Source organism: Panthera uncia, chromosome C2 (assembly GCF_023721935.1).
Source record: "Panthera uncia isolate 11264 chromosome C2, Puncia_PCG_1.0, whole genome shotgun sequence".
Taxonomy (NCBI): Eukaryota; Metazoa; Chordata; class Mammalia; order Carnivora; family Felidae; genus Panthera; species Panthera uncia.
This window is the reverse complement of record NC_064810.1, coordinates 24,826,569-24,846,836: the sequence shown is the minus strand read 5'-3', so window position 1 is coordinate 24,846,836 and position 20,268 is coordinate 24,826,569. Positions and strand designations below refer to the sequence as shown.

The 20,268-nt window shown below is 34.0% G+C and overlaps 1 protein-coding gene across 1 annotated transcript in view; it reads right to left on the bottom strand.

Annotated features, from left to right (window-relative positions):
* TMPRSS15 (transmembrane serine protease 15) overlaps window positions 1-20,268 on the bottom strand; it is a 119,981-nt gene that overhangs the window by 44,561 nt on the left and 55,152 nt on the right. Inside the window, exons 11-16 of the mRNA XM_049629323.1 lie at window positions 18,537-18,642; window positions 18,092-18,242; window positions 15,540-15,675; window positions 8,408-8,497; window positions 6,766-6,891; window positions 4,663-4,803 (exon numbers count right to left, since the gene is read on the bottom strand). Coding sequence (XP_049485280.1) covers window positions 4,663-4,803; window positions 6,766-6,891; window positions 8,408-8,497; window positions 15,540-15,675; window positions 18,092-18,242; window positions 18,537-18,642 — 750 coding nt within the window. The remainder of the gene's footprint in view (window positions 1-4,662; window positions 4,804-6,765; window positions 6,892-8,407; window positions 8,498-15,539; window positions 15,676-18,091; window positions 18,243-18,536; window positions 18,643-20,268) is intronic.

The following is a 20,268-nucleotide window of genomic DNA, read 5'->3' as shown; positions in this document are numbered from 1 at the left end:
GTTATTTATTACTTGTCTTTTGAATAATAGCCATTTTAACAGGTGTGAGTTGACAGCTCATTGTAGTTTGATTTGCATTGCCCTGATAGTGAATGATGTTGAGCATATTTTCATGTACCTATTGGCCATTTCTATATCTTTTTTTGGAAAAAAAAGTTTGTTCTGCTCTTCTCCTCTTTTTCCGAAATTCAGATTGTGTGTTTTTTTATTAAGTTTTTAATTTTAATTGCAGTATAGTCAACACACAGTGTTTTGTTAGTTCAGTGTTGTGTTAGTTTCAGGTGTACATTATAATGATTCAAAAAAATATAATACTTTCTTCATAAGTTCTTTCCATGACATCATTCTTGGAAAAAATTTGGGAGGCCCTCTTCTCCAGCAGAGTAGTTACTGGGTATTTTCTTGCACTATTTTAAGATATTTTGAAGAATTGAGCACTTAATTCTTTTGCATTCAAATATAGATGATATTGATGCTTATACATTTAATTATCCACAAATCTTAGAAATATAACCATATCGTTTTTAAGTATCATCATGAAATGAGTAATATATTGTTGAGAGTGCTGCTATAAACATTGGGGGTACAAGTGCCCCTATGCATCAGTACTCCTGTATCCCTTGGGTAAATTCCTAGCAGTGCTATTGCTGGGTGATAGGGTAGGTCTATTTTTAATTTTTTGAGGAACCTCCACACTGATTTCCAGAGTGGCTGCACCAGTTTGCATTCCCACCAACAGTGCAAGAGGGTTCCCATTTCTCCACATCCTCTCCAGCATCTATAGTCTCCTGATTTGTTCATTTTAGCCACTCTGACCAGATGGATGAAGAAGATGTGGTTTCTGTATACAATGGAATACTACTTGGCAATGAGAAAGAATGAAATCTGGCCCTTTGTAGCAACATGGATGGAACTGGAGAGTGTGATGCTAAGTGAAATAAGCCATACAGAGAAAGACAGATACCATATGGTTTCACTCTTACGTGGATCCTGAGAAACTTAACAGAAACCCGTGGGGGAGGGGAAGGAAAAAAAAAAAGAGGTTAGAGTGGGAGAGAGCCAAAGCATAAGAGACTCTTAAAAACTGAGAACAAACTGAGGGTTGGTGGGGGGGTGGGAGGGAGGGGAGGGTAGGTGATGGGTATTGAGGAGGGCACCTTATGGGATGAGCACTGGGTGTTGTATGGAAACCAATTTAACAATAAACTTCATATATTGAAAAAAAAAGAAATGAGTAATATATGAGGCTGATCTGATTTTTAACACATTTGAAAAATGATTATATTTGTTTTGCTTAGAAATTTGCCAAAAAATTTTCCTCTTGAATTTAAAAATGTAAATAGGAAATTTTATAATACTAATTCCTGCTTATTAATATTTTACAGACAGCAGTAAGACTTTGTGATTTTTAGTCATTTAATCAGATCCAAAAGTTTTTTTTTCCCCTTTATAGCTTCCCCTGTTAGTTTCCACTGGTTCTTTCCCTTTGGGAATGTTCATTATTTTTAAATTGTAGCTTGGTGTTTTTTCCTGCGTCCTCATTCTAGACTTTCACATCTTTCCAACTTTTTATATATTGTTTTTGCATTCTTTTTTATTTAAAAAAATTATGTTTGTTTTTGAGAGAGAGAGAGAGAGAGAGAAAGAGAGACAGAGAGAGGGGGAGACACAGAAACCAAAGCAGGCTCCAGGCTCTGAGCTGTCAGTACAGAGCCTGACCAAACCGCAAGATTATTACCTCAGCTGAAGTCAGACGCTTAACTCACTGAGCCACCCAGGCACCCCTGTTTTTGTACTCTTGATCACGCTTTTGTGCAGCAATTATTTGTGGAAATGTGGATATTTTGGTGCTAGAGTATTTGAATTGGTATGCAAGCAACCAAAAAACTGTGCCTTTTACACCATTAACGAAGACTTCTAATCAAACCAGAAAAAAGAATTTGGTTGTGCTAGAGTTTAAACAGGAAATTCCTCTGCCTCAAATAGCCATGGTTTTCCAAATATCTTAAGGGGCAACTAATTTGTAATATCATTTTTGGGGGGCAGTGTTCAGCAAGATATTAGGAGCTAAAATTAAATATTAATATTTTGTAAAAAATTACAAGTCATAATTTTAGGTATAAAAATAATGTTGAAACCATTTTGTGTTTTCTACTATTAGCTAAAGTTCTTTATTATATCATTTGCTTTCTATTAACAGTAAGAACCAATTAGGTTTTATCAATAATATACATTCAAAGTCTTTTTTACCTTAGAAGGACTAAATATTATATACCAAAATTTCCTTATCCACGTCCATTATTCATCTACACTTTAAAAGTATCATCAGAAAGTCAAACTATTAACCTAAGTTAAATCAAATGTTGGATTAAATTAAAATATTAGGTTCACTCACAAACAGAAAAAAACTGGAATAAGATACTGGCAGACAAATATAGTTACCATAGTAAAATCAATAACAACAGAATTATCAGAGAACAGAATCAGTAGCTTAATTCAAAATGATGGTCTCTTTTCATAATTTGGCTACTGTTGATAATGCTGCTATAAACATTGGACACAAATGCCCATTGATTGATGAATGGATAAAGAGGATGTGGTACACACACACACACACACACACACACACACACACACTGGAATATTACTCAGCTATAAAAAAGAATGAAATCTTGCCATTTGCAATGATGTGGATGGAGCTAGAGACTATTGTGTTAAGTGAAATAATTCAATCAGAGAAAGGCAAATACTATATGATTTCACTCATATATGGAAGTTAAGAAACAAAACAAATGAACATGGGGGAAAAAAGAGAGAGAGAGGCAAACCATAAAACGGACTCTTAACTATAGAAAACAAGCTAAGGATTGCTGGAGGGGAGGTGAGTGGGGGGATGGGTTAAATAAGTGATAGGGAATAAGGAGGGCACTTGTGATGAGTACCATGTGTTGTACGTAAGTGAGGAATTACTAAATTCTACATCTGAAACTAATATTATGTTGTATTTTAAATAAATAAATCATTGGAATTTAAATAAAAATCTGAAGGTAAACAAACAAAAAATAAGACAAAATGCTAGTCTCAAAATTGCCTTGATTAATATTTTTCAGTGATATGATTCTTTACTAAGTTAGTTCCTTATTATATGTATGTATATATCATACAAATATATATGTCATAGAAATATATATTTATAAATGTATACTTACATAAATATATAGTATCTATTGCTATTTTCATGTCACTATATTTTCTTTTTTACTCCTCTGAAAAATAATTATAAGTATGACTTTAAAATAGTCTTAATTTATAAAATAAAAATAATTTAAATCATGTCATTTTCTCCATTTTCTCCTTTGTCATGGACTGTATTTTAAGATAAAAATCTAATTTTCAGATCTTAATTTTTAGATCTTAAAGTCTTTATTCCCATCGTTTTATATTACATATTTATCATAGGTTGAAAATATTCAAATTGCACTGCAAATATTCAATTCACTAATTGAATATTTTGATTGATATATGTCACTGTTGCTTACAAGTCACAAGTCGCTGTGTCTAAAACCAGTCACAAAATCCAGAAGGACAGGTCAGTTGATTGGGCTACCACTCACTCCTACCTAAGTAGGTTGGCTAATAATTGATGTGGCTTATTTTCATGGCAGGTTGGTAGACAAGATACAGATCAACTTTGCAGTACATCTGAAAGCATTCAACTTTCAGAGATGCAGTCAAAGGTTTAGGCCAGTTGTAAGTGGAGGAACAGATATTTGCACAGCTGGATCTGAGATTAGATAACAAGCCAGATGAGGATCAGTGCCTTGACCCCTACCTCTTTTCTAGACATTATGGTCAAAGACAAACTGACCACAATCTCCTATGGAAAGGAAACATAGATAAAGGAAATGGCATATATTCTGTCTTCCTGACATATTATCCCCTTGGAGAGGACCACAGAGTTGTGGGCAGAGGTATAAGAAAAATCACACTCCAAGGGGAGAAGCAAGTGATCACAAATTCACTATAAATTGTCAAATGCAAAGAGTTATACCATATCCTCTGTCTGTGCTTATAGAGATACAGATACATGATAAGCAGGCAGGCAATTTTGTTTTGGCCTGCTGATTATGTTATGGTCTAATAAAAAATGTAGGATTAGAAGATTATATATGCCAGTAATATCAGCATCAAATTCCTTCATCCTTCACGGCAGCAGCTTTACACTGGTTTGTCTTTAAGAAGTTAGTGGTGTTAATTTTTTAATTGGATGTTGTTGGAATCCAAACAGCTCACTTGCCTGATTCCCCGCTGTTCTCTGAAAATGCTTTTGGCAAATGACATGACAGATAATCCTCCTTCCTCACAGTCCCAAGTACCCTGCTTTTAACATTTAAAATGGCCCTCTTCACTGAACAAAATTCATGACTCTACACCCCAGAGAAGTACAAGTAGGTCTGCTGAAAATACAGATTCTTTCTTTGAACTGACTTAAGCAGCAGTTATACAGATGTAAAGGCAGGAAGAAAATCTCTGATAAAATGAAGACAGATGAATGTATTTGAATGTAAACAATGAAGTCGTATTTAGGCTTCAAAATACTGTCTGGTTGTATCGTTTTGCTCCAAAAGTTACAATTCAACATGTAACCCTAAGTGCACATACCTGGAATCCCCAGGTAGTAGCCAGTAGTGAAGTTTGCTTTAAATCCCCCTTTTGCCAACAGATCGTCAGTGATGAAAAGCACAGTCATTCTACTGGTGGTTGAGAACACATCCTTTACTGGACCAGGCCCTGTGTACACAGCTGCTCCAAATGAAAACAAGATAATTATTGAGGGGATTCTTTGAATCTAGAAGAAAATAGACTCGTTTCTGTCAGTTCCACCTTCTAGATGTATGCTACATGCAGCGTAGCTTGCTTGGGAAGCGACCACATATAAATAACTATGCTTTCTTTTAGATTTTGGACACTGCTTCTAGGAAAGCCAACTTCTCTATTGATCTTTTCCACTATTGCTGTGGCTCTATAATTTAACGATGAATTATTTATGTTATCTGGCTTAGCACCACTACTATTCAAAGCTCATGTTATCCCAGAAGAAATGATTATATGTCTGTTTTAAAGACCTTTAGAAAATAATGGAGATTATAGCTTCCCTTAGTAAATTTTTGTCCAAATTTATTTGGTTTTCTTTTGTGTGTGTGAGTTGAATCATTAAACTAAGCTGAAGGATTGGATTAATTAGAGACAGATAATATAAACCTAAATTATGGTTTTCAAAATGTTTCCCACTAACCCCTGGGCTCTGGGGGTTTCACAAATAATGAAATACTCTCTACTACACAATAAAGACTTAAGCTAATTAAAAATACGTTCACATTATTAGATATTTTATGTATTAGAATCCCCTAAAGTGATTGTTTCAAAACAGCTTCTTGCCTAAAATTTTGAAAATTATGATTCTGGGATCCTCTGGAATTCTTATTTACCTTTCAATAATTAATGTAAATATTAAGAGGTGAAATGACAAAAAATAATTTTTCTTAGATCATAAGAACACTGAAATTTTCATTAGAGGGGCAATATAACCTAAACATGGGAAAATAACTCAAAATGTGTTCTAATTATGTATATAAAAATCAAATTTGAAGTTCCTCAGTTCTTATTAGCACTAGCCTCCCAGCCCCACCGAGATTTTCATTGTTGATACGTTCTTTGTGTGGCTCTCAAAATCTTCTAGGAAGCCTGTACGTTAGAACTTTGTGGGATTTTGCTGAAGAACCCTGTGTAAGCAGCAATGGATTAGTATTGCTGGGAACCCTCCCCACCACCCTGCACCTTTACTGTAGAGAAAGTTCCCTCTGGTCTTCTCCATTGGTTGCAGTGTTCATGTGATTGCACCCTGATTGCATAGTTACCTGGTCAGACTTTGTAGGAAATGATTAATATGAGTCCAAAGCACAGTTAGATAAAACACTTTTACTTGTGAAGTGTGTTGTTTCATGCATTCCAGTTGACTCTATAAGCATTTTCATAATTTAATGTATCACTTATCAAGAGACACTTTCTTAAAATATTGGTAGTAGTTAAGTAAGATAATAGCTATCACATTTGACTGATAGATATTTATTATGTTACCATATATTTTATGACCTACATACAAGAATTTCCTCTAGAATAGTACACTTTCTCCCATGTCAATTAAAAAAATAGTAATCAATAGAAGTTAGGGAAAAATCAACTTTGATCAATATTCAAATCATTTTCAGATACTTATATAGAAGCAGCTGGTACTAGAGACACAATCAGAGTAATACTGAAATGTAAATAAAAAATCATAAAACATTTTTGCATAAAATACACAATTTGTTCCTTTAGTTTGAAGTGAAACAAAACTGGATTTAATAGCTACTTTTGGAAATATGATGTATACATAATGCATATTAAACTGAGTAATGCATGTTTTTAGCTCTTAGTCTCCAAGGTATAATGCTCACTGTAGTGAATTAATATAGCTGGTAGAAACTACTCATGCAAAAATATTAATTCTGGTTTGCCAAGAGTGCTCAAGAAGAATCTTACTCTCTCATTATTGCAAACACTCTCATTTTGGAAGCTCCACATAAACTTTGACATGTTACTCTGCTGTTGTAATGTCATTTTGCTTGTTGTAAAAGACGGATTATTTTTATTGGGAAATGCTTTCTCTATCATTCCAACATCTTGAGCCATACAACCTTCACAATACTTAAATTGCAGACTTACCTAAGAGCAAAGAATCATCTCCTCTACCATCTCTGATTTCCACTACGTCTGCAATATTTTCTAGGTCAAATTCTTGAAAATGAAGTTGTATATTCTTTCCCTTTTGTGCATTTAAATTCCAAATACCTTAAAAGTAAAACATGACAACACAGTTTAGAACACACTTCTTTTGATTTCCCTCAAAAGCTTTACTCCCTTGAGAATTTCAAATTTCTCTGAACTTCCGTATATTAGGTAAATATCATGTCCCTCCACAGCACCCTGCCATTCCTTTTATTGTTACACTACCTTGGGTATTTTGTAAAGCCTGATAATTTATCTACATCTTCATCTAGACCATGTCATGTTTGTTTCTTCTTTTCTCATTTCAGTGCCTAACAAAGTGCCCAATAATATTTATTTAATAAATCAACAAATTTAATAAATTTATTCAAATTGTTCTTTTAATATTCCACTGATGTTTCAGAAATTTTGGACCATTCCTTTGTACAAATGATATGTTTAAAAGATGTCTTCAATGTGGAGTAGAGATGATAATCTCTGGTTCCCCCTACAAGTCAAATTAGATTCATGGTTGTTTATTTTTTTGGATCAGATAAGCCCCTGGAATAGTGACTTTATTCTCCTATGAAAGTGATATTTACTTATCTCTGGGTCATTTGAAGGAAGAAAAGCTGACATTTTCCAACAACACATTTTTCACTGTCATTAGAGCATTTCTTTTACTGGTAGATTTTCCCATTTAGATTGGTGTTGCTATCTTAGATGCGGCCATGTGAGGAACATATCTGTTTCCCAGGCCTACTGAAGTGGAATATTTGTAGGATGGGCTGGGGAATTGGCATCTTTAACATAATTTCTATGCAGTTTGAATGGGCTACTCTACTTAGAAATATTGACCTAGATATAGGCTCTGTTCAGTTTTAGCAAACTATTCTTCCCTCTACACTTAATGATTTTCTAGTGAATCCTCATTATTTCATCTTTTATACTGAGAAACTAGCTACCTGACTCTAGCTGCCTGCTTTATTGACACTGGTCTATATTTACAAAAGGTGTGGATGTCACAGTTGGCCCTTTACTTTTTGCACTTTCGCTGACTTTATTCTATGAAATTGCAAACTTGTTATATATAATATAGACATTGTATGTATAATCAAGACAAGTGATTAAGAGAACAGTATCTGGAGTAAGGTACTTCTACTTACTGGTTTTATTAAATTTTTAAATTTTAGAATTATAATAATAACACCTGCTTCAAAGAATTATTGTAAGAATTGACTGAAACAGTATATTAAGCACTAGCACAGTGCCTGGCATGAAATAAATGCTAAGTAAGTTAGTAATCATTATTGTTATTGTTGTTATCATTATATTATGCAATATTACAGATGTAATAGTTGTAGTCAGGTTTGGAAAATTTCTAATCCACTTTGCTGTGTCAAGGTGGGAATCTAGCCTTGATATATATATATATATATATATATATATATATATATACATATACATATATATATACATATATATACATATACATATATATATACATATATATATGTATATATATATGTATATATACACACACACACACACACACACACACACATCTGTTTCTCATGGCTTGGGAAAAGAAACGACTCACAAAAAGCCTTATTAGGGTAGCTGTTTGGAAAGTTCATAGAAGTGAATGTTGTATTTGGCTCCCACAGTTCAAAAGGTCCTCCACAGTCCGCTGAAAAGGAAATAACAAAAAATCATTAGTAACACAATGCTTATTTCAGAGAAATAATATTATATCTTAGCAAATTTCCAATTATATTTCTTGGAATACTGATTTTGACAGATAAAATGCATAGTGTGTATAAAAGAAAACCTTGCAACTTAAGTAATGAAAAACTACAGGTAAACTGGTCTCCTTACTGAAGAACTTCTCAAAACATTAAATATTCTTATGTTATTTATGAATCTCCAAGAAGGCATAATAGTATGCAGCATTTCCCAAAATTATTTGGGTAAGGAATAATTTTTCTGAGCATCTTTTATAAATAGGCTTCATGAAATAAGGTATCAGATACTCCTTGCTATAGAAAAAAAAAGAATCTTTATAATAGAACAGATCTTATATCTGCCCTTCTGAGAAGGGCTAGTAAATGACTCATTTGGCCATTTCTTACGTTTTTTCTTTCTTTTTGTTTTGCTACTATTTTTCCTTTCTTTCTTTCTTTCTTTCTTTCTTTCTTTCTTTCTTTATCTTTCTTCTTTTCAGTAGAGAGGAAGCCTCACTGTTCTGTATATTGAGTTGTTTTACTGTCAAGAACAGGAGACAAACTGAAATTTCACTTGCTAAATAATTGGCCTAGACTGATCTGTACTTAACATTGTCTAGGAGTCAAGTTGAGGAAACACTTATTAGAAAAAATAGAGCACAGGTATCCTAGTGAAAACTAAGATGATTTAAGTAGGCATATTAACTTTGTGAAATTCTTAACCTATTTTAAATTTATCCTCCTGCTTAGGAAGAAAATTCTAGAGTAATATAAAATTTTACCAGCTAGTTTAAGTATCCTTATTCTATCTTATTTTTATTAGCATGTTACATTTAAAATCAAGAGGATAAAAGTAACCTAATTCTAAAGATACAGGAAACTGAGATTAAGTATATATTTTTACTGTTATTAAAGGCAGATGATACTGAAGTTATTTACTCTCAATAAGATAAAAATCAGATAATAGGAGGGATAATTAAATGTGTCTATATCTACAGCAGTGCCTTCAGTCATACCCTCTTCTTTGGTCCCTCTTTTATTTCTGTTTTATTTCTTAAAATTTATTGTATTTATTTTTGAGAACGAGAGAGAGTGCACATGGGGCAGGGGGAAAAAGAGAGGAAGAGAGAGAATTGCAAGCAGACTCTGAACTGTCAGCATGGAGCCTGAAGCAGGGCTCAATGTCAGGAAGCATGAGACCATGACCTAAGCTGAAATCTAGAGTCAGACACGTAACCGACTGAGCCACTCAGGCTCCCTGGTTCCTCTTTTATATGTTATCCATCTCGTTTATGTAGATCTTTGCAATTCATGTGCTTCTTCCAAATTTGCATGCAATGAGCCTCTTAGGTTTGCGTGTCATGATGTATACGACTGGGAGGAGAGGGGCAGTTGCTGTGGCCCAGTAGTAGTGTTGCCATCCCATCCTGTTTTGTAAGGTGTGGAGCCTGGTCTACCTTACACACTCTCCTGGGCAGGCTGGGCCAGATCCGGATGAGCTTAGCAAGAGTAATATAATCTCTTATAAAACGTTATCATTTGCACATTGTTTCCATGCACATCGTCTCATCTGGGAGGGAACATGATGTATAAAAGGAAGATGTGCTGGAGCTGGTGGATTAAATTTTTGCCCTGAGTTAGCTACTTGTATTTTTGAGAGTTGGTTTTCTCATAAATAAAATAGATATATACTAGATATTTTCAGGGTTGTTTATAAAAATTAGACATAATTATGAAAAGTGCCTACACATTACCTGGCATATTCAGTACTGATTTCCAATACATACTTGTGGGTGATAATGGGGAAGAAGAGCAGGTTCTCCACTGGGCAGGAGGAAGGAAAGTCAAGAGGATTGTGTGCTCCCATCTCTGAGGCTAATACTCTCCTTGATTATGTGATTAATTGTCCAGTAAAGATTTCTGAAGAAGGATCTATGGCAATCCCTCCAACCCCACTAACATACAACTCATTTAGTTTTAATAATTCTTAGTGCCATGAAAATCTCCCATAAATCCTCTGTGAAACTAATGGGAAAGGGGAAAGTATAATTGCAGGGGCAAAACCAACATTGCAGATTGCAGATTGGGGAAAACCAGTTCTTCCTATTTCACAGATTTAGACGTGGCCAGTGGATTTATTTTTGTTTTGTTGTTGTTGATTTTAAACTGTCATTCATATTTTCTTTTCAAGGAATAGGAAAATCTCAAAATGTATTCTTCTAATGGAGTAAAAAGCTGACATTTTGGAGAAGGTATTGAATTTTCACATAACTGAACACAACAGTACATTATATTAGATATAGATGAGTAGGTAGCACTTTAATAAATACACAACTAGAACTAAAATGTTGTCAAGCGTAATTGTGAAGCCTGTCAAGGCAGACAGTTCACTTAGCATTTCTCCACTAAATAGAAGTCTTAGAAATTCATTATTCTGAAATACTTAAAAATCCCTTTTTTGAAATTCATCTCACATATAATTTCATATCTAATAACTCAGTAGTAAGATATCTCTGACCCTTGGCCTGATATGATATGTCAGTGACTCTGTATACATATGATAGTAACGAATTGGAAAAAGCACTTTCAGCCATTCTAAATACGAAGAGACAATGTATTTTAAGAGTGGTGTTGCTATAGTAAAGACATAGCTTCTTAATAGAGGGGCTGAAGACTCATAAAACATACTTTTGGGTATCACAGTCATACTGTGTTGTTAGATAAACTCTCTCCACCCAGAGACTAAAGAGTTAAATTGTCTGGTACAGGGAACTCTATTCATTTACAGTTGTTAAATTTTTTCATTTTTCTTTTTCTTGAAGCTGTTCTCTCAAAGATTTGTATTCTGATTAATTCCTTACTATGCCAGCAGGGATTTTCACTCCATACAGTATGTAAATAGCATGCAGTATTTTGCAAAGTGGTTGTCAAGGATAGATATTTTCCTTGAGGTATGTCATTTTTAATCCATGCTGAAGCCTCTGACGTTCATGAGATATGTGTCAGTGTGGGGTGAAAAAGAAAAAAGCCCAGCTCTCACTTACAAGAAGAAGGTTCAAATTAAAGGTATTTGTGGAAAAACAATATATGCACCTTGAGAAATAGTATCTCTCATTGATGTTTAAATAATGTTAAAGTCAGCAATTACTTTTCATCATCATAGTAATAGACAAGTCTTACACTATTACATGTAACATTTAAAAAATTTAGGTTGTAATATAAAATGGAGTCTCCCATGAAAATTTTGTGTTTGGTTTCTCAAAATTTATATTCCATTCATATATTCTAGTGACCTATGAATGCATGTGAATGCAGTTAATATGGAATTTGTTAGGGATTTAAATATCAAGTCATACTAATGATATAAAAGGCAAGTAGCTCTGCTAGAATATGAGCCTCATATAATTATAAGACAAGTAGATAGGTACCGATTCATTTCTATAGAAATGAAGAATTTAAGTTAGATTATTTAACTCAAAGTATAACGTCCTGTCTATGAAACTTTCCAAATTAACTTTGATTTGGTCTTTGGACATGGAAAATGGCCTAAATGATGGCCAAATAGAGCAAAATTGTGGAAATAAAGAGTGACTATTAAAATAGCTGAAACTATGGCTTATAATTTTTTTTTTCTTAAGTAGTTTTAACAGTCGCAGAAATAAGTTAGGGACCTGAAGTGTGGATTTCTTTTTGTTTATTCTTATTCTATTTAGTAGGTATCTTGTCACGAATCACCCAAATTGTGTTGCAAGTTGACATGATATTTGTTTAATGGAATGTGTACTTTTTAAAAGTGTTCTCAATACAATCCCCACACTTAAATTATTTGTGTTAATGTCAGAAGGCAACAATTGTAGAGCTAATGCAACAGCAAGTGATTGAAGCCACAAAATGGAAGAATCCCTGTACTTACGAAAACTGAACTTCACAATTCTCCAAACTAGGCACAATGTGGATGCCTAGGAACAAAGGAGGAATTTTGCTAGTCAGCTACTGGTCTGGGATTATTTTCTTATTTAAATGCTCTATAAGAGCTAAAGAAAGGCTATTAGCCAGTCAGCCATGGTTTCCTTATATTCCTGCTTAAACAAATCAGTGATCTGGAACCAGAAAAGCTCTGCTCAAATAAGAATTTCACTGAACCAATTGCAAATGGCATTAGAATGAAATTGTTCAGAATGCATTTGATGGTAATTAACATTTTCTGCTGTGCTAAATATTGCCCTGAAGTGAACCATTTGGAAACTGGAACAAATATACTTTGGGAAAATTCTAAAGTTTATATTTTAAAATCAGATAGGTCATTCTACGTTATAATATCCCTATTGTTAAAATATGCAAGGATATCATGCTTCCTTGACATTGAAGTATTATTTTTTCTCTTTCTGACTAGAATAGATATGAGGACTGAATGGCTTATGTAGTTAAAGTTTTAATGTGGGAAATTATAATGAAGTTTTACTTGTATGTATGCTATTATGAACAAAAGTTATCTTGCATTTTTGATTTCAGATAATGATGAAATTATTATTTTAAAAATATCAAGCCTATGAAACTTAATTCCACTGGAAATTTTTTCTTCTTGACCACTTATCTATGAATACAGAAACACACCAGCAGAAAGGATTATGAAAATTGTTTTTAAATGATTGAAATATCAAAATAGCAAGATGTTGGGGCACCTAGGTGGCTCAGTCGGTTAAATGTCTGACTATTGATTTCAACGCAGGTCATGATCTCATAGTTCCTGGGATCGAACCCCCTGTCAGGCTCTGTGTTGACAGTGCAGAGCCTGCTTGGGATTGTCTCTCTTTCTCTCTCTCTCCCTGCCACCCCCCTGCTCTCTCTCTCTCTTTCAAAATAAATAAACATTAAAAAAAGGCAGGATGTTTCTAATATTTGATATCCATAGGAATTATTTATAAAACCAGTAGTAATTTTAATAATTAAAATGTGGTGGGTGTTTTTGCATCAGAATGTTTTATATAAGAATGTTATAGATAAGTTTTATAGACAGATAAGTTGTGGGCTACCAACAATGAAGTCAAACAATTATTTTTAAACAATGCTGGATAGCCCAAATTATTGTATTCATGGTGGTTTTTTCTCTATCCCATCCCTTCCTTCATTTCCAAATCTTAGTTCTGGTATCAAAATTTTGTTTTACAAAAATGTTTGTGTCACAAAAGAAAATTACAGTCAACATAAAAAGAGAGATCGGTTCAGGTCTAGTAATATTTATTGATCTATTTGTGTGATGTTAAGAACCAGTCAGACAATTGTGAAGCAAAGGTGAGTGAGAATCAGAGTTTGGTGCCATGAAAGTCACTTCTTGCCACAATCTTGTGGCCAAATTATTATGTGAGAATGCATGCTACTTTTCTGCCTTTGTTTCAATTTTATAAGTGTTCTACTGTCTCTTAATGTTTCCTTAAAGACTTCTCTAGTTCACACTTTCTTCTCCAAAGTCTATCACTTACTTTTCTAGTTTATTACTTTTAGGGGTACATAATTATATTTTGTCTTAAGTATTTATTTACATAGATTATATTTATTTTTTCCATGTATTGGTTACTGCTATGTATTACATTTATTATGCAATGCTTTTTACATAGTAGATATTTATAAAATTTGAATGAACATTTGAAATATTGAGGAATTTATGTATAGTATATACAAGCATCTAAACCTGTTAATAGGAAAGATGGTAAGAGTAAACTAGCCTTTTGGTAGAATGTAAGTACATTCACTATGGTGGCATGGAGCCAGTGTGACAATGTAATCACTATTCTCATCTCAATTGCAGCTCACTTGTTATATGCTCTTAAACACCAGTAATTTATCTTCAGAACTTTTGAGTTGTTAAAGCCCCTCATCTGAAAGTCTGCTTTCTTTTTCTTTTTTTAAGGTAAAGATAGAAAGCAGAAAAACATGTAGTTTTGGAAGTAAAGTCAAATTTGGATATGTTCTCCAAGTTGATTTGCTGGTGTGATTATGGGAAGAGTTTCATGTGCACTTGGAAGGAAATGGGAAATGGAAAAAGTGCTGTCTGTGGGCTCAGATCCATGGCAGAAGAAAAACATCCATGAGGTCTGATACAAGCAAAGTTGTAGAGCTAGCTCAGCTTCCAAGTACCATAATCCAAAGAAGGATAAAAGGTATGTTTTTTTTTTTTTACACCAAACTGCAATACAGTGAAGACATCTCAATAAAGGCAATACCTGTTTTATATAATTTATCATTGTACCTTTTTTTTCTGCCAAATCCTGTAGTCTGAAAGTAGTATGTAGTTATGGTCTCCTTTGACATGCTGAGATGGAGACTAATGCCCCTTTTTCCTCTGAAATGTCATGTGTCCAATTTGTATTAAAAACACAGGTAGACACAGGCTCCATTTTGTTTTTTTGTCTTAAAAGAATCCATAAGACAAGGGAAATCCTGGTCACTGCTCAGCTGAAACACGGTAGTGGCCCCACGAAGGGAGCACATTGCAGGGCCTTACGAAGGCATCATTTCAGGATAAAAATCTTTCATGTGATCTTGGTGTGTATAGTCAAAGTCCAGGCCCAATAATTACTATTAAATTATTCCAGAAAAAGGCTGGGTGGGTTTCAAGCTTAACTAAACTCTTCTTGAGATCTAACATCATTTTTTAAGAAGACCATGAGAATCTTAAGGTTTTTTTCCCCAAAGATTCTCAGCCATGCCACATGGTCAATACAGCCTTAATTTATATTTTAGTGAAATCAGGATGGAAATCAACATCTTAATTATTAAAAAAATATACTAACATTATTATAAATATGATGCATAACAAAGTACCAAATGATTTCTTTATGAGTGTATGCATAACATGTAATATTTTGTTAGCTTCCATTTTACTTATATTTTGAAGTCTTAGATTTTCAGTGAAAAAATATTAGACTAAGATAATTTAAAAAGTCAAAGGAAGATCTACCTGAAAATATTAACGATTTAATTGGTAAAATACACGTTATAGTTACTTACTAGGAAGTTCTGGTGGAGCAGTTGGGACCAAAGTTGGTTCTGGATAAAGACTCACATTGCAAATCCCATACGTTAGGCTAATGTCATCCAAAGCTATATCACTCAGGAACTGGTTTTTAAAAGCATTAAAAGCAACCTGCAATTCAGAGAAGGATATGAAATCATTCTACTCTAATCTTCTCTGACTTGGTTCTTGTGGCCCAACATTCTCTGGAGAATCAGTATTACCAACTCTAAATATAAGAGGGCAAGTGTCTGTACAATGGAATATTGATAGATCACGCTCTTTTATAATCCTTCTGCTGAGTCCACTCCTTTACTTATGTCCACTGGTGTCTTCCTTCTGAGTTAGACAATATTGTCACAGTTTCTCTGTGTCTCTGTCTGTCTCTCTCTCTCATGATTTGTCATACTCTACTGGATTCTGCCACACATCCACATTTTCTGGCATTTTCTTCTCACAGATTCCTCCCTGCAACACTATTAGAAATCCAGGTAGCTGTCTGTCTTCTTATAGCATACAAACCCTAAAGGGAAGACACACCAACTGAATAATTTAAATGAGAAAAGAAAGGGACAAGGGAAAAATGGGTATAATATGATCATTCAGGGCCAACTAGTTCTGATATAGTTCACCCAGAAAGCTGGTGTGAGTTCCTGTGTGAGGGTAATGCCCAGAGGACACAGACCCAGACTTGGAAGAAAGTTTCAAGTGGTCAGATGAAACATATTAGGTTCTTAAGGACAGTGAGTATTTTAGCTGAACGTTCCTGGATCCTCTTCTGTAGGAAAGACATAAACAGAATACCTGCTATACGCTAATTGCTATGCAAGGCACATTGTATACATTATCTCATTTAATTCTTTCAACACTATTATACAGTCATCCATTCACTCATTTGTTCATTCATCCCACCTACTTTATGCTAGACATAACTCCAAAGAAGGATTATTTTCTCCCTTTCATGTACGTGCAGGTTGAATTTCAAAGAGACTAAAGTGACTTAAGATTTCACAACAAAGTGGCAGAGGCAAGGTGCAAATATTTGTTGAACTTGCTGCTCTCATTCTGCCTGATAAGCTAACTTGGAAGAAGTGGGTGGAGTTATACTACTTTAAAAAAAATGTTTAATGAGTTGAGACAGATTTTGCCACTGCAATGCAGCTGTCCCCCCTTATCTGAGGTATTACTTTCTGCTATTTCAGATCCTCATGGTCAACCAAGTTCTGAAATAGATGACCTTTCTTCGGTATTGTTAGAAGGTCAATAGTAGCATAAGGCCATGTCACAATGCCTATAACATTCACTTCACTTCACTTCATCTCATCACATAGGCATTTTATCATCTCACATCATCATAAGAAGGGTGAATAAAGTACAATAACATATTTTGAGAGAGAGCAAGAGGCCAGATTCACATTACTTTGGTTACGGTATATTGTTGTAATTGTTCTATTTTTTTATTATTTTTGTTAATCTCTTACTGAGTCTAATTAATAAATGAAACTTTTTTGTAGGTATGTATTTATAGAAAAGTACACAGTATATATAGGGTTTGATAGTATCTATGTTTTCAGGCATCCATGGGGGTCTTAGAACATATCCTCTGTGGACAAGTCGGGTACTATACTTATTTTCCTGCTTCTGCCATTTCCTAGTTCCCTTGATGTCCTATTTTCCTTTATCCTTCTCCGAATTATCAGAAAACAAAGTTGGAGAAGAAAACTTCACAGAAAAAATAAAAAAGACTTCAGAAGAAAGAAAAATGGAAGGAATGCAGACAAGTGTGGTTGATTATTGCCTGCCTTACATGAAATCACAGGGGAGAACTGAAGCCTTCACAATGACGATGTTTGTCCAGACAGACACCTACTGAGAGTTACACTCTCTTGTCTGAAATGACCCGATTCAAACATTGTTAATTTGGTCTGACTATTAGCCTGTATTATCCTGTATTTTAATTGCAAACACCCTTAGGAAGAGAACACATTAAGCTGTTATCTGAAAAATTAATCCACTTTAATGTGAAATAAATGATCAGAAACTCCCCAATGATATAGCTTGTACAATTTGTTTCTAAAGGAAATATATAGATTAAGTCAAAGTAAGGCAAGGTGGATGGATACTGATGGGTGTGGATGTTCTAATAGGAAAGGATGATTCCCTAGAAAGTGCAGGGTTGATCTAGGTGGTGTTTGTGAAAGCTGAAGTCCTTGGTATGTAGGGGACATGGGAAGACATGGTCGACTTGTGCTAGAAAGTTGCTGAAGAAAACTGAAATAGATCATAAAGTTTCTATGGATTTTATCGCTCATTATAAGCAATAGTTTCATGTAGTAAGTTGTTTTTCTATAAGTGGTCTTAAATAAATGAATGGACAAATGAAAATGTAGACACTCAAAATTAAAAAAAAAGATGAAGCAAGTAGAAAAAGTGACTTGGCTATATTCAGAAAAAAAGAATTTTTTCATCATGTTACCTTAGATTATAATTGTATCACCATTTGTAGAACACAAATACATGATTATAAATCACAAGGTATTTTGCCAACCTTAAATTCCACTGTTTCATTTAATGTTACTTGTCCATAATTCCAATTTTCTCCATAATTTCCTTCCTTTTGGAAAACTGTCTTCTCCACGTTTTGGTTACTGCTGATATTAATGCTTAATTTATAGACATTTTCACCATACATGTAATACCTAATTGGGAAACAAGCAGAAATGGTTGGATTTCTACAATATTAGAATAAATGGAACTTAGGATTTTTCTAAATCCTTTACTTTCTCTGAAATACTCTATTTTTCCTTGAGTGTGAGAGTTCCTAGAGAAGGGGAGGGAGTCTCCCATCATTTTGCTATTTTATCAATTGGATAAATAATAGCAAATGAATTAAAACTTGGGTGCCTTAGTAAAATCAGAGTCTGGCAATGTGACAAAGGCAATGTTACTCATTAAATAAGGCAGTATTTATTTCACATATGTCTATGACATACCAGAAACTGAGGCAGACTGGTTCCAAAGTGGGGTCTAAAGGGAGACTTAAGAGCCCTACTCTTTCTCGTCTCCCTCCTGGTCCAGTTGGGGTGGAAATGTAAAATCCTATAAAAACAAAAAAAAAAGTTTTACTTCATTTAAATTTCAGCAATTTCATTGTGTGAGATACATCATGTATAAGCAGAAAAGAGCAACTTTAAGGTAAAAATGTAAAGACGGAAAGGGTAGTAGATGTGAATCCAGAGGCCACTATCTCTGCCATAAAAATTAGTATTTAGGAACTCAACTCTCAACTTCCCAATTTATAAAACAAGACCCTTGAATTGGAGTATCACTAAAGGTATATCAATCTCTGACTTTTTATGAGTCCAAATGATTATTTCATCATATTATCATATCTAAATGCCACTTTAATTCCCATTTACTAGATGTTTTGATCAATTCCTTTCTTTAGAGACAATGAGTACATGAGAGTATTTAGATATGCTACTGGATTAACTCATGATATATGCAAGTATTTATGCACAAATTTGAAGGTAATGTTAAGAGTTTCAAAGACAGTCAGTTTTTTCTTTCATAGACTATACTGCATTTCTCCCTCTAAGAAGTTACCTGATTTTATAATGGTTTCATCTTCTATATTTCTTTGAATGAGAACTAATCAGATCACAGAAGAGCAGGAAGCATGCTAATCTACATAAAAGCTTTCTATTATAGCTCAAGCCACTGCATAAAGTCCTTTCTGGTCTGGAATTCATTATTCCAACCAATGATTTGAGTTATTTGAAGTGTGGGAAGAGTTGCTTGACTGAGATCATCTTGAACACTTTCTTAGGGAAATTTATTTATTTATTTTATTCTTAGTTTGCAGCTTATATATTATGAGAGAAAGCAGGAATCATGTAACAAAATATGAGATAAAGCAAATGACATATTGGGTAAATCTAATTTTATTAGAATGTAGTTTTTTATGAAACACTGAAATTTAGTGTTTATTTGAAATCAAGCATGTTCTCTCTTTGTGCTTTCCAAAAGAAATTTTTATTTATTTATTTATTTATTTATTTATTTATTTATTTATTTATTTTTACTTATTTTTTTTAATGTCTTTATTTATTTTTGAGAGACAGAGAGAAACAGAGAATGAACAGGGGAGGGGCAGAGAGAGAGGGAGACACAGAATCTGAAGCAGGCTCCAGGCTCTGAGCTGCCAGCATAGAGCCCGATGTGGGGCTCAAACTCATGGTCTGTGAGATCATGACCTGAGCCGCTTACCCAACTGAGCCACCCAGCTGCACCCCAACAGAAATTTTTAAAAGCAATGCTGTATAAAATTCAACTCATTCATTTACAACATGCAGCATAAGGACAAGATACAAAGTAAAGTACTAGTAAAACTGCCAATAGATATATCAATTTATATGTAGGTAAGTAAGGCAAAAAATTCAGAATAAATTAGTCTTTTATCAAGGTGAAATCATAGTCAAGTATATATATTTAAAAATTTTTTTGAGTGTTTATTATTTTTGAAGGAGAGAAAGAGTGTGTGAGCAGGTGAGGAACAGAGAGAAAGGGAGACACAGAATCCAAAGTGGGCTCCAGGCTCTGAGCTGTCAGCACAGAGACCCACGTGGGGCTTGAACTCACAAACCATGAGATCGTGACCTGAGCCAAAGTCGACGCTTAACTGCATAGTCAAATATATTAATAAATGTAATAATAAGTACATTC